The 15123-nt window shown below is 41.8% G+C and overlaps 1 protein-coding gene across 1 annotated transcript in view; it reads left to right on the top strand.

Moving 5' to 3' along the window:
• Window positions 1-1810: 1810 nt before the first annotated feature.
• P3H2 (prolyl 3-hydroxylase 2) overlaps window positions 1811-15123 on the top strand; it is a 140335-nt gene continuing 127022 nt past the window's right edge. The window contains exon 1 of the mRNA XM_019743152.3: window positions 1811-2445. Coding sequence (XP_019598711.3) covers window positions 1972-2445 — 474 coding nt within the window. The 5' untranslated portion in view covers window positions 1811-1971. The remainder of the gene's footprint in view (window positions 2446-15123) is intronic.

Genomic DNA, 15123 nt, shown 5'->3' with positions numbered 1-15123 from the left:
CATAAGAACGCAGGACACCTTGTATCATAGTCCTTTATATCATGTTTTTCTCCCATACAACACTGTGAGCTCCTAGGAATAAGGACCCTGGTTTATTCATCTCCCCTTTCCCCCAGAATACTTACTTTGAAAGTAGGCATCCAAAGATGATATGTGTTTAATTGACATCTATTAAATGACGTGGAAATGTCACAGAAAGTAAAGATAATCTATGACAAAGCATCCACCCACAGCAGTACTCCCTAGCCTAGTGTGCTTCACAAGTGGATTGATAACTCTTGACTCCAAAGTCTTTATCTGAAAAGAGAGACAATCTCTACACAAAAAGTCTTGACAGATTACCCAACTGAAAATTCTGGAAAACTGAACATCCAAAGTATTTAGTACACACCCAGTTCCAAACTGGAATTTTTCCATCAGTGGAATGAGCCAAATGAGTGAGGTTTGATGGAGAAAAACAACAAGAGTGTGATTCTTTGGTGTGCCTTGGCGTTACAGATCCATGTCTGCTCATGGTCAAAGTGGTCAAACTCAACAAAATGAATGAAGGAATGAGCATGAAACTCTGGCAACTCCTGGGCACAGTGGTGATTCCACACAAAAGCCTTCTTTGGGAAATTCATATCAAATACATGATACATATTGTTCTTTCCTATTGCCCTTCCCTCTCACTCACCATCCCTGTAGCCAGGGACTCTTTGGTAACATTGCTGCAGGCACTAGGAGACCACAGGAATGCCTTCAGGAGGCAGACTGGTGTCAAGGGTCCAGCACGTAAGCTCTCAGGAATCCTTCTGAGCGCCAAGCAACAAGAAAGAGGGGACACCTTGGCTCAGAAGGTATTTATGAGAGAAGAGAAGCAGAGGAACAAGAAAGGCTCCAGCTAGTCCTTTGGAGTCTGGCAGCCATTTCTGTCAGCTTTCCCATTCCTAGATTGATGGCCATTGCTTAAGTCCTGGGGGTACTGGATTTATTAAATTGCCTCTTTGTTCAACTCTTACAAGAATTTATATCTGAAAACTATTTGACGTGTTGCGACATTTGTCTGCTGTAGGAGATGCGGGAACTGAAGCTCTGTTGCACAAAGTCACACGGTGGGTAAATTGACAGAGGCAGAATTTAGGATCAGCTACTCCTTCCAGCAGTTCTCTTGGTCCTGTAATAAGGCTGGCAATCAGCACTGAGACAGGCGGGCTATTTGTTGCTCCTCCTTTGCCTCTACTGGCTGCTCCAATGCTGACACACACCTACAAAAGGTGGAATAAGGCAAGGGAAGGACCTTGGAAGGCAAGGGAGGGACCCTCCCTAGAGCAAGGAGCAGTAAGCTGGGATTGCCAAGGCCAGGGGTGAGACCTTCCTTTGCCTTTTCACAGGTCTATAAATTTGGACTAATCACTTTTCTCCTTAAGCCTTTGCCACTGGGCCAACTGGCCCTCTAGTGCTTTTCTAACAGCCTGGGATGGCGTTTCAGTGCCTCCTTTGCAAACTGTGAGGTCATGTACAAACTTCAGAAAATTATTAGAGTCCTAACGTCATTAGGCCGGATTTTCTTCCTCTCCAAGAAGGGAGTAATCATATCCACTTTACAGGAGGAACCTCTCGTGTAGAGCTTCCCCCCGGGCCGGCCTCCAGCGGCGCTCGCTCTCTGGCTGGCACTTGGGCGTACAGCCTCTGGCATCCCGGCGGCTGCGGCGGGGAGCCGGCAGGGCGCGCGCTGAGCGCCGGCCAGCCGCTCGCGGAGGCTCGGGCAGCAGGAGGAGCGTGTGAGCTGTGGGCGTCCCTTTAAGAGCAGTCGGCCGACCCGGCCTTCGCCTCAGTCCTCCGAGCGTCGGCGGTCACCTGGCGCTCGCAGGGCAGCCAGATTGAGGCGGGATCGGCGCTCTCGCCCGCGGAGGCGCGAGAAGGGGCCGGACGCCAGGAGCCGGGAGCGGTTTGGGAGCGTGGCGGTCCCGCGCCTCTCTGCGGCAGAGGATGCGGGAGCGCGTTCGGGTGCCTCTGCCGCTGCTGCTGCCGCTGCTGCTGCTCCCGCCGCCGCTGTGGGGGGGCCCCCCGGACAGCCCCCGCTCGGAGCTCGAGCCCGAGCCGGGGCCTCTGCAGCCCTTCGATCTGCTCTACGCCAGCGGCGTGGCCGCCTACTATAGCGAGAACTACGAGCTGGCCGTGCGCGACTTGGAAGCGTCGCTCCGCAGCCACCGGCGCCTGCGGGAGATCCGCGCGCGGTGCGCCCGCCACTGCGCCGCGCGCCGCCCGCTCGCGCCCCCCGGTGTCGGCCCCGGAGCCGAGCTGCCCTTCTTCCGCGCCGTGCTGGAGCGCGCGCGCTGTTACCGCAGCTGCGAGACGCAGCGCCTCGGGGGACCCGCATCCCGCCACCGCGTCAGCGAGGATGTGCGCAGCGACTTCCAACGCCGAGTGCCCTACAACTACCTGCAGCGAGCCTACATCAAGGTACCCAGAGCGCACACCTTCACACTCCCATGCGGCTCCAGGTGCTCGCTCTGGAGCCCGCCCCACTGCTCTTGTCTCCTTGCCATTGGGTCTCCTTTAACTTCTCTGTCTCGTGTTTGCGCATCTAGATATCTGGTGGCCAGAGGTCAGTAACCGATACTAGATGAACCTGAGCAAGTCTTTAGCTCTTTCGGCATCAACTTCTCCTTCAAAAAGGACTGTGCTGATAAGATGATGTTTCAGGTACCCACACAGCACTACTACTTCCTGAGACTTTGGCAGAGCTGGGTCTAGGAGAAGGTCCACCGCTTCATCTCTTGGTCTAGTCTCACCCCCATTTCTCTGCTGTCTCCGCCCCCATCCCTCCTGTGCACTAGTCTGCACCTTTTACTCTGAAGTTTAAAAGAAAGCATTCTCAAAACAGAGCTTAAAGTAGCTTTGTTCTGAAACAAATTCTCTCTCTTCCCTGCATCTGCAAAATAAAAATAAAAATAAAAATAAATAAGATCAAAGGTTAAAGAGAAGGAATGCGTGGAAGAGGTGAATCTGTGTGAGGCAATCTCACTAAAGCTTCCAGTTGCTGGAGGTAAGCATTGGACTGGGTTATTGGACATCAGAGAACCGGTTCTCCTTCTGCTTTTATTTTTGTGTAGTCAGCTTGCCTGAAATTAGTGTCAGAATGTATACGGTATATATTGACATCTCCCCCACATCTACAATTTTGAAGTTCTAGCTGAAGGCTTTCAGCAGAGAAAATTCAGCCTGTGTCCCTTACCCCGCCTCCACTGTCACTCACCTATGTTTCTCTGAGCTTACTCTTGTCTTCCCTTGTACCTTTTTATGTCAGTATATCAGTGTCTCTTCTACAGCTATTGGAGAAGTGGCAGCTTTGGGGGCCGTTGGTCATGCTAGCCAATGGGGCAGGCTGCATTTCTGGGGTGGTGAAAATATACACCACGTGCAGATATCCAAATGTCTTTTGCAGCTCATCCCTCAAGGTCTCTGCCCTCACAGGTGATAGGTCTCTTTGGAGATTTGCCGTTATCAGAGGAGTTCAGGACATCACAACTGAGACTGACTTTTAACCCCAGTGTCTCGCTAAGATGCTAGAATTCACTAACCTACTTACTATCTTGGGCAAGAAACAAGGAGAAAGCTTGAATCCTTTCCAGAATTTGTCTTTACTTGTTTGTGCCTGCTGACAGATTTGCTAAGACATGTATTAAATATAAATCTGATTTCTTTTGAATGAGTGGACAGTTTTTGGTAGTCTTACAGAAAGCAGTTAATGGTAGGCAGAAAGGGGACCTTGAGTACCTGACAGCTGAAGATACACTAAGCTAGTTCCAGAGCGGGATGTGGGTGGTCCCTGTAGCATACTCTTTTCAGGCGTCTCTGATGTGAGGTTGGCTGTCCTGCTGATAGTTCTGTCACACATCTTGGGCAGATTTTCTTTCCTCAGGTCTGGAAAAGGAATGCATATTCATGTTTAGTCCTATAAAAATAAATAACTCTCAAAATGTGGGTTTCTTTGGTTCTGTAATTAACCTTGCTTCACTGTGAATGTTAACATTTATCGATCATTCTCCTACTCCTGTCCCCTGGTTGGAGGTCAAAGAAGGTGAAGCAAGCTGTAGGTTTAACATGCCTCAAGTATTTGCAGTGAATTCATTACAGGAGTTAGTCATTTATGCACATCTCTGCGGGTGAACTACTAGGTGTGGTCTGATGAACCAACAGAGTTTTTAAAAGTTCTTTTAAAAATATGTGAATTCATGAAAAAAAAAAAAAAAAAAAAAAAAAACACAAGCATTACCAGCAGTGTTTTGAGAGCAGAACAAGTCTTGTACCTTCACTTCCATAGGCAACATTTCTTGGATTCCCCATGATTGATAATCTCTTATGGGATATTTTTACCCCTTTGGAAATTTACTTTTGATGGTTGGAGTTTGCAGGAATATCTTTGTGAACAGCAAATAAGGTGTATCATGGTTCTTCGCTCTCCTCCCCCATGAACTCCATAATTTTAGCCTTTATTTGGCTGCCAGGGAATTCCCCCCACCACCACACACACACAATCTTCTGAGAGTAAAGCAAAACTCTCAAATAATGACAGAGTATCCTTGGGCTCTGACAGGTGTGGATCCTAAAGTGTTCCCTGATGATAGAATGAGGAGTTCCCTCTATGCGCCTTGATATAATCATGATCCCTCATGTTATTGAATTACTTTTGGCATTAGTGATACAGTTTGCACTTGAAAAGGATAATCTTGGACCAGACTGAATCAATGAGGATTTTGCAGCCAAGATTTGAGAACTGTAAATCCTATAGTACAGTCAGCACTATCGGGCTTCCTAGAGATAAGGAAGTACAGTTATTCTCAGCTAGGGGGTTTACAAACTGTGGAAGCTCATGGGACATGGTACTCCCACACCCACCCCATCCCCCCAAATCCTGGATAGTGAGCCACTGATGGAAGTGCATCCTTTATGCTGGTGTGTTGGAAGGGAAGAATTGAAAATTGTGAAATGTGAACTATGTCCAGATCAATTTCTCATTTCACAGACAAGGAAATGAAGATTCAGAGAGGGAAAGGGGCTCACTCAGTGTCACATGATTTGATTTGATGAAATGAGCGTAGGACTGGGAATTGGGAGTCTGACCTCTGCCAGTAACTGATGCACAGGCCTGTGCTATGCCCACTGCCCCATGCCGCCACTTCAGGTCCCAGGGAATGCTGCTGTCCCCAGGGCTATCCTTCTGCCCGGTTTGGACAGCTCCAGGGATGAGCAGCTCCTTGTCCTATGGGATAACAGACACACACTGCAGTTATCTTAAGGCCTGCTCTGTAGGCTCTTCCTTAAGACCTGGCATGTCAGGAATCTGTCTGGACAGCTATGAGGCAACAGTTCCACCTGGCTTGTAGCCACACTGTTTTGTTTAAAGGCAGAGTGAGACTCTTCTAAGTTTTGATTTTTATTATTTCAGATTGTAAGATACATCTCATGATTCATAGCCTAAAAACTCAGATAAAGCTTTTATCATGGTGTTCTCTGCTGGGCAACCTTAAGTGGTTTCCCCTTAACTATTACATGAAGCCCACATAGTTTAATTCAGCACCCACAGCCTGACTCCTCTTAAACCTTACCTGCCGTTTCTCCCCTCACTCTGTCACCCTCTAGCCAAAGGGAACAATGGACACTTGGTCTTAGGTATCTGACACTTTTTCACATCTGGGCTTTGTTTATTCTTCTTTGGGAGGCATGTGGGCTCTGGAATGGGAAAGATTTGGTATTAAAACTTCAGCTCCTCAATCTCTAGCTGCGTGACTGTGAACAAATTACGTAAACTTTCGGAACTTTAGTTGCCCCATCTGCAAAATGGGGAAATGGTGCAACTTACCAAATTGATATAAGTCAGGTTTCAGATAAAATTTATGTAAAGGACCCAGGACAGGGCCAATTTCTCAATAAACACTGGAGACATGCTTATTATTATTATTAGTTATAATAGTAGATTTTTTTCCTTCTTTACATGTTGAAATGGTAACTGTACTAACACAAATATACCTATTTCTATAAGGCCCTCTTTCACTTCCTGTGTACCTCCCAATAGTCCATTTCTCCCTCATCTGAATGTCCACAGCAAGGAATTTGTTCCTCTAATGTCATGTTTCATTTTTAACCTTGTTTTGAAGAAAGTTGTATATTTGCTTATTACATATGTGAGTTCCTTGAGATCAAGAATTCTCTTAGTCATTTTTATATCTCCTAAAGTAGGAGTTTCCAGATCTGGATGATTATTGGTTGGATGATTATTATTAATTTGAGCATTAAAAAATGATTTAGAATTAGAGATTTAGGTTCAGTAAGTCTGAGTTGGGTCCTCAGTGTCTATATTCCCTCCAAATTCCCTAAACAGGGGGTAGTAACAGAAAATGCACAGTATATGTTTGTTGAATGAATAATAGCTTGGTTCCTTGTGCATGAAATACTGTTGGGAAAGATTTCTGTGTTGTGGTAGGAGGTTGTCTCATACTAGTTATTTGGTATCCTGGCTGGTCTGTTGTGGGGGAAAGTTACAGAAGGACTGTAGATTGTTTGGCTTCTCACTCTTTTCTACTTGCAGGTTCTGGCTAGTGCTGCAAACCTACTTTCCCTCCCCCTCCATCTTTTAGCCTAATTTAATTCTTATTACTTAAAAGCATGCTTCAGAGAATCCTTGATGCATTGTTCCTGCTTTATGTACATTTGTTGAATTGAAACAAACGAAGAGAGAGACTTTTTATCTGTGTGCTTTATAATCAGGATTACTTTAATAGTATCTGTTTTTCTCCCACTGTGCCCAGCCATTTAAGTAAAACAAAAAACAAACTAGTGCTGTTTATATATATATTTTTTTTACTTAAAACAAGCCTGCCCCTGCATGTTTTGTTTCTGAGTTGTACTTTGTGCCATTTGACCTTTGTTTTTCTTTTCAGGGTTAAAGGAGAACAAAAAGGAAATGCAATTAAGTTAGGCAATTCTATCTCGCTCCCAGGGTCATCTCGCTAAACTCTTTTTCTTGAACCTAATTTATTTTATAGTGGTTTCTAGAAAAGAAACAAAAAGTGAGCTGAAGGAAATTTTTCACTCTTAGTCTGCTTTATAAATTTCTTTCTTTTCTAGATGAATGCCCTAACAACAAATAATTAAAACCCTGGGCCACAACTTCATGACATACATCGTTAGTTTAGAATGAAAACCTTTCCCAAATTTTGTATTTAACTCTTTTTACCTAGATGTAGACTATGTGCATTTTGTACCCCCCAATTATTTCAAATAAGAGGTTGATTTTATGTCTTCTTGAAATAGTTTTTCTGAAATCGTCCCCGTGGTTATTTCTTCAGGGGATGAGGCTTCCCGCCCCCGATTGAGCCTGTTCTGTGCCTGAATCATCAAAATCCCTGAATCACCATATTCCTGCCCCACTCCTTTGGAAGGAGAAACCTGGGAGATTCTTTGTATAGCCAGCTCTTCGTTCCTGTGTGCTAAGGAGTTAGAAGCTCAATTGTTTCCTCATGAGGGGTTGACCATTTGAAGGCCCGGTCAGCTCTTTATCAGTCATCCATTGCAGATACAAATAGCAAGTGCCACAGAGGCTTAAAATTCAATTAAATGAGAGGAGCAACTGCTTACAAGTTTTCTCCTATCTCTGTCTGGTGAATCATGGATTCCTTTACAGGTTTTAATAAAGGAAAGTAATAAATTACATGTCTCTCTTCACAGATCCCATCTTTGAGCATCAAATGTATTCTGTCACTAATATCACTCGCTCACTGACAACTCCAAAGGGATAGCCCTGTGGAATTCTTTTGGGAATGTTTGATAAAATGTCAGTCTGTTTCATGAGTGGGGCTTGAGAAACTCTGAAAGGTGGGTGAGTTCACCTAAAATGAAAACTCATCAGATTTAGTATAATAATAGTTCTTTTGTATTGCTAAGGAATTGAGTAAACTGTGGATTTCTTAGAATCACAGATCTTAGAGTTGGAAGGGACTCCAAGAAAGCATCCTTCTCAATTCTCTCTCTTCAGGTACAATCATTGCTTTGGGGCAGTGAAGTAGGGGTGAGAGAGGGAGGGATAAGGACGGTGTTTTGCTCAAGAAATGTGGTCTAGCAAGGGTGGGGAGTGGTAATTATTGCAACTATAAAAATGCTGTGGCTTGAAGGACTCTCAGAAATCATGAAGAAGTCTATCCTTGTCACTTAATGGCTGTTAATGCTGGCCTCTGAGGTTCCATGACAATCAAGGTGTATTAGCAAGTAGAGCTGGGTCCAGAATGTAGGTATTCTAACATACAGTCCAGGGCTCTTTCCAGACTCTGTGTAATGGACATGGATACCTCCTGAGGGGCAGTCTGGTGAATCACTGGTGCATCTGAGAACTGAAATGGACTTACTTCTTTCAGAGACGGCCAACACAAGACAGAGCTTCCTGGACTGCCCCTCCCACCCTGCATTTTCATTCACATGATACATAGGCCACTCAGCCAAGAGTCACAGTTGTCTGGTGGAAAATTTTGCATTTCTCATTAGGAAAAATAATTTCTCCTGTCTTTTTTTCCATTTAGCTTTTCTCCTGTAATTCTTTTTCTTTCCTTTAATTCATTCCTCTTTTCCTGCTGTCTGACTTCCTAGCTATGTAATTTCCATGACACCTGGCCCTCATTTGCCAAATGGTCAGACACATCTTTAAAAAAATGATTTGGGGTCAGCCTTCTGAGTGGTGTGCTTTAGTGCTGCATGTGTGAGGTTCAGATTTTAGAACTGCCGAGGGCTCCAGTATTGTTGGAAGAAGCTGATTTCACTTGACTACACTCCTTTCTGCTCTACTTTAATTTTCTATACTTATTTTCCATTTTCTGTTTCTCCTCCCCCATTCCTTATCCTGTTGGTGATCTATGCAGTGAAATCACATCTGAAAAGTAAAGAGTTGAGGGGATCAGTAGAGGGAAGAGAAATTTAGGTAGTGGTAGAGGCAATATCAGATTTCTGGGTCTAATACAATGAAGGCCAGAGAGATTGTTATTTAATTTGATACACAGACATAGGCATCTATTTCTTTGAAACTCCTTTTATGTCCCTTTCCCCCATATACCTTGTGTAAGACTTGTGCATATGTTGGGGAAGATGTTCCCTTCTCCTCTCCGTTCCCCGTTTTTCTATAACTGCTCCCTGCCACATTCATAGAACATTAGTGTTCTAACCATCCCATTTTACAGATGGGAAAATAAAGCCCGACAGAGAATTAAGTTGTCCTTATTCAGCAATTTAATGGAAGAGCCAATACTGTGTTTCCCTGAAATAAGGCCTAGCCAGACCATCAGCTCTAATGCATCTTTTGGAGCAAAAATTAATATAAGACCCGGTCTTATTTTACTATAAGACCAGGTTTATATAATATAATATAATATAATATAATATAATATAATATAATATAATATAATATAATATAATACCTGGTCTTTTATTAATTTTTGCTCCAAAAGACACATTAGAGCTGATGGTCCAGCTAGGTCTTATTTTCAGGGAAAGAGGGTATTAGAATTCAGGAACCCTGAGTCCTACTTTTGCAACACTGCTGATGACCACTACTTGTCAGACTCACTTTGAAAATACAAACTCAACAATATTAAGGTAAAACACATAGCATGCCAATTTCATTATTTGCTAAGTGGAATAGACCCTGGAAACCAAAGCTCCCATCTCCTTACGCAGTGTTATTCCTTGCAGTACTATTGTGCCCACAACTGGCAAAAAACTCAGAAATGGGAACCTGGTCAATGCTGTTCCTCAATAAACTTAATGAAAATGAATGAGGCAAAGAATCTTCTCTAGAGGGGAAATAAAGGAATAAGAGCCAGAAAGAGGGAGATCCAAAATGTCAGACTTTCCAGAAATTCAGGGCTATCAGAACAATCCTGCTGGAATTAATTATCTGCAAATAATGGATTCAGTTTTTATGCAAGTAATGGGACACTGCTGAAGATTGCAGAGTAATTATCCTGGAACTCTGGAAAGGAATGGAAAATAAAGCAAAAGATATAATAAAATAAATAAATCCAAAACAAAACAGGGAAACTGTTAACAAACCCTGAATCATAGGAAAGTTAATTGAGCCAATTTCGATTTATTCTTGCCTGAATGTTAAATTTTTAGCTTCACTCTGCCAAGATCAATAGGATTGCATGAAGAAATCAACACATAATTAGGACTCCAGACACAGTGAATTACCTTAAAACCAAATTTGGCTGTTTTAAAAATGATCTCAAATGATACCATCAAAGACTGATCCAGAAGACCATGCTAATTATTTCCCTACTGAAGCAAGAGTGATTTCTTAATAATATTTTTCAGATGGACTCCAAGATCAACAATAAGCATTTGATTCTAGCTCCTGCCACCAGGGACAGAGACTTTCACAGTCAGTCATTGTTTCTATAGGATTACCAAGGGCTCAATTACACAGTGCAGTCTGCAGTTTTCAGGTCAGTAGGCATTCAAGCCAGAGCCTCTCAACCTTGCCTTATTTGGGATGAATAATTCTTTGTTGTGGTGAGCTGTCCTGTACATGTTCAGATGGTTAGTGGCGTCCCTGGCCTTTGCCTATTAGGTAGCAGTAGCAACATTCCACCATGCTCCAAGCTGTGACGACAAAAAATGTCTCTATGCATTGCAAAATGTCTCCATGCATTGCAAAATGTCTCTTGGGGGTTGAACTCACCCCATGTTGAGAACCACTGATTTAAACATTTAGCCGTGTTTAAGGTTACTGGGCATTAAGGTTAGACAAGTGCAAATCAAGCTTTTAACAATATATGCTAGATGACAGTGTGCCAATGATGAATCGTGATATTTGTGATAAAGTTTGGCTATAGCTTTTTTCCCCCGATGGGGAAATGCATTGGAAATAGAGCCTCCCCTACCCACCCCCCTCTCTTTTGTAAAACTCCTGTTTAAAATAAAAATGAGGATAGGAGAAACAGAAGTGGCAAAATACTGCTAATGGTTTAAGCTGGATGATGAATACTGTGGGAGTGTGGGAGTTATGATTTTTTTTAAGATTATTAGTTTCATGTGTACAAAACACTGTAATAATTAGACATTTATCATTTATACCCCTCACAAAGTGATAACCCCCCTCCCCCAATCTACTACCCCTCTAACATTGCACACAGCCATAACATTTCCACTGTCTCTATTCCTTATGCTGTACTCCACTTCTTGTGACTATATGTATGTGTGTGTGTGTGTGTGTGTGTGTGTATATATATATATATATATATATATATATATATATATATATAAATATTTATGTATTAAATGATAGTTGACATTCATTATTATTCAGGTTTAGATTCAGGTGTACAACTCAGTGATCAGGTATCTACGGCATCCCTGAAGTAGAGCCGCTTTCTCCAAGATGCAAATCACCGGACTCATATTCCATCGCTGCCCCTCCCATGTGGCTGCACTAATTCAGTTTGCAGAAAAGACCAGAGGATCTGGCTTCTACTTATGGTCTGAAAATGATAGGGCAGGTTGCTTTAGCAATACAAACTAACACCTTTCAGTTGTGAACTCCAAACTCCAGAATTAAAATGTTTGTCTTTCAACTTGGAAAGTACGCAAACCCAACATTTAAAAGTGATCCACTCCAACTCTTAGTTTTTTTGAGGTTAGCTGTGTATCACATACAGAGGGTGCCAATCAAATGTGTACACATTTTAAGAAAAGAAAAAAAAACCTATTAATTGTAATAATCAATATATACCAATAACAAAAGATGAATACAAGTCACGTTTGACATCTACAATTACAAGAGATGCTCAAAGTGGTTACCATCAGGGTCCAGACACTTCTGATTACAGAGAATTACTGCTTGAGCAACGCTGACCAAAGTGTCCACTGGTATACATGTTTTTGCACCCACAGTATATTCATGGAAAGCAGCTTGACTAAAACCCAAAAGGCCAACTTACAGAAGGCTAGAAAGTGGGGAAAATAAGAGGGGGTCATGGAAAGAAGAAATGACATAGAGATGTAGAGAGAGAGTCAGAGGGTGTCTCAGTGCATTGGGGCTGCTATAACAGAATGCCGTAGGCTGGGTAGCTTATAAGCAATAAACATTTATTTCTCACAGTTCTGGAGGGTGGGAAGCGAAGATCATGCCGCCGGCAGGTTTTGTGTCTGGTGAGAACCCTGCTTCCTAGATAATCATCTTTTCACTGTAACCTCACATGGCTGAACGGATCAGGAAGCTTTCTGGGGCCTCTTTCATAAGGGTACTAATTCCATTCATGAAGGTTCTGCCTTCATGATCTCATCACCTCCCAAAGACACCACCTTCTAATACCATCAGTTTTGGGGGGTAGGTTTCAACATGAGTTTTGAGGGGACACAAACATTAAGATCATAACAGATTATGTGGTGGCAGTTCAAGAATGTTTTGTTTAAAAGTAATGGAATTAGATATGAAAAGGACATAACTGTAAAGATTTATGGTATATTAGAAATGCCATTTAGAAAAAGCCGGCGATTTTTAACTTTTAGAAAGAAAAAAACGAAACAGAAAAACAGGGCTAAAATAGAAAAAAAAAAATCATTGGAAACAGTGACAATAGAACATTTGGAGAATTAGTTCAATCCAGAGTATAGGATGTTTTAAGGACAAATTGGATTGATCATATTGTTTAAAAGAATATATACTATTTTGAGGCTTGAAAAATTGATATATGATAATATATGAAATGATACCTTATAGGGAATTTTACTTTAATTATAGTTACAAAATATATCACCTCAAAGCTAAGTCCAAGTAAACTATAGTTTTAGTGACTTTTTAAGTTTGTTAAGAGAAATGCCATTTTGCCATTTCAGGTTTTTTTGACAAATCCTGGGTGTAGCTCAACGTTCCCTTTTACAGTTTGCCAAGTTACTTACTCTCTTATCAAAATAACTATTGAATTATTTTAACCCCAAAAGTTAAAAGCACATCAAGAAAGTCATTAAACTAATAAAAAAATCTCTTGTATATGTTCATGAAGAATCACACTAAAATAAACACCTATATAGGACAATGGTTATTTAGTCTTTATATTATCTTCTTAATAGAATTTGTTTGCAAAAGAGATTATAAAGAAACCCAAAATGGCAAAATGACACATCCCTGGAAAGATTTTAAAAAAAGAAATAACTGAAACCAAACATTAGGAGTTAGCTTTGAGGCAGTATGTTTTTTATAATTATTAGTGATAATAGATACTATTTATTGACCATTACTCTGTTTCAGGTATTGTGCTAAAAGCTTTATGTAAGTTTTCTCATCCAAGTCTCAAAACAAGCCTAAGGTACAAATCTTAGTTAATCTTCATTTTACAATAGGACACTGACTTAAAAGGTTAAATAATATGTCTGAGATCATACAGCTAGTAAGTAACAGAACCAGAATCTGAATCCAGATTTTTCTGATCAGAAAACCTGAGTTCTCAGTTACTTATCGTAGGTTCGGTTTCGACATCTAAAAGCACTGTCCTCACAGAAGGCTATCCTTTTATTAGTTGTATGACACAGAAAGCTTACCTCTATGAACGTGGATTTCTTATCTGGAAAATAGGGATGATGGTCATACCTGCTTCACAGGGTTCTTGTGAGAATTTAATAAAATGAAAGATTGGGGGCTTACCTAGGTCAGTAGGACACAGAAGTACTCGTCCCTTGCCTCATGGTTTCGAGGCAGAGAGCAAGCTTGTGAGGGAAGATGAAAAGCAAAAGAAGAGGCAACTATATCATAATACACTGAGAAGATAATCACATGTATAGAAGGTCAGAAAATGTGGGACACACAAAACAAGAACTTGACTTGCTCAGTTTGAGCTACTATCTTGAAGTTTAACTCTCTATACCTCGGAGCGCAGACTTACCAGCCTCCTTTCACCATCAGGCTAAAGCAGAAATCCTCCTCTTAATGAAAGCTTGGGACTGATTTTTTTGCTGTGTTGAGAAAAGTCCTTTTGCTCTCTTCTCCACTACATTCTCCAACCCTCTGATTTCACAATTTCCATGAGATTGTGGCGTCTCCTTTGTGTTTTCCAAAAAATGGGACTCTGTTCAAACGCATTCCAAACCTTCTCTGTTTCATATTAACAGATAAAATCTCTTCCCACAGACCAACACATCTTGGGAATTTTAAACCCCTTTAAGCCTTTTCCCTACCCCGATCTTGAGTACACATGGGAGATGGCCTCGGTTTGGAAATCAACAAACAACTCTTCATCACAGACACCAAAAATGAGACTGCTTCCTGTATAGTAGTCAGGTAATGGGAGAGGAGATGAAATAAAAACGTAGAGGGTTATGAGTGTAGGAATCAAGCAGTTTAGGCTCTGGCCCTAGTTCTGTCACTAACATTTCTTTTTAGGCCTTGAGGATTCCATTTGGACAAGGGCGACATTGGACCAGATGGTTTATAAGAGCCCTTTTATCTCTGCCAGCCAGAAATTCTAAAATACTTTAGTGGACTGGTACAGAGAGCCAACAGTCTACTTATGGAAGAGAAAAATGATGAGGTCATAATGTAGTGAAAGACAAAGTAGAATGGAGATCAAAGGAGTTGAAAAGGTCACAGGAAAGGAAGGACTTCCAGTGTGTCTGGGGCTGGTACTCGTCTTTGGACAGCCAGCCACTTTTAAAGTAAACTTGCAAGAAGATCACACCAGTATCTAATGTGGTGGTACTTTAAGAGGTACAAGATAAACTGGGGAATGTTCAGGAAGGACAAAAAGGTAAAAGACGCGTAACTATGCTATACGAGAAACAGTGGAAATAAGGGTTAGTAGCCTAAAAAGAAAAGCTTTTAAAAGAAGTCATCTTCGGAGACAGTTATTCTTGATCTTTGTGGCACCGAGGAATGGAAGAGCTAGGACCAAATAACAGAAGTTACAGAGAACAAGATCTTGGCTCAAACACAAAAGACTTTCCTAACACTGGCATCTGTTCAGATATAATAAGGAATCCCCCAAAAAGGTGTTTGAGCATGAATCGAACAAATGCTTTAACAGGGAAGTTGCATATAAGGTTCAAGCACTAAAGTGATGTTGAAATAGATAAGATTTAACCTATCTTCCAGGATCTTAT

Source organism: Rhinolophus sinicus, chromosome 17 (genome assembly GCF_057876585.1).
Source record: "Rhinolophus sinicus isolate RSI-liver-muscle chromosome 17, RSI-T2T, whole genome shotgun sequence".
In the NCBI taxonomy this organism is placed as follows: Eukaryota; Metazoa; Chordata; class Mammalia; order Chiroptera; family Rhinolophidae; genus Rhinolophus; species Rhinolophus sinicus.
Note: the sequence above shows the minus strand (reverse complement) of the source record. Positions and strands in the feature narration are given on the sequence as shown.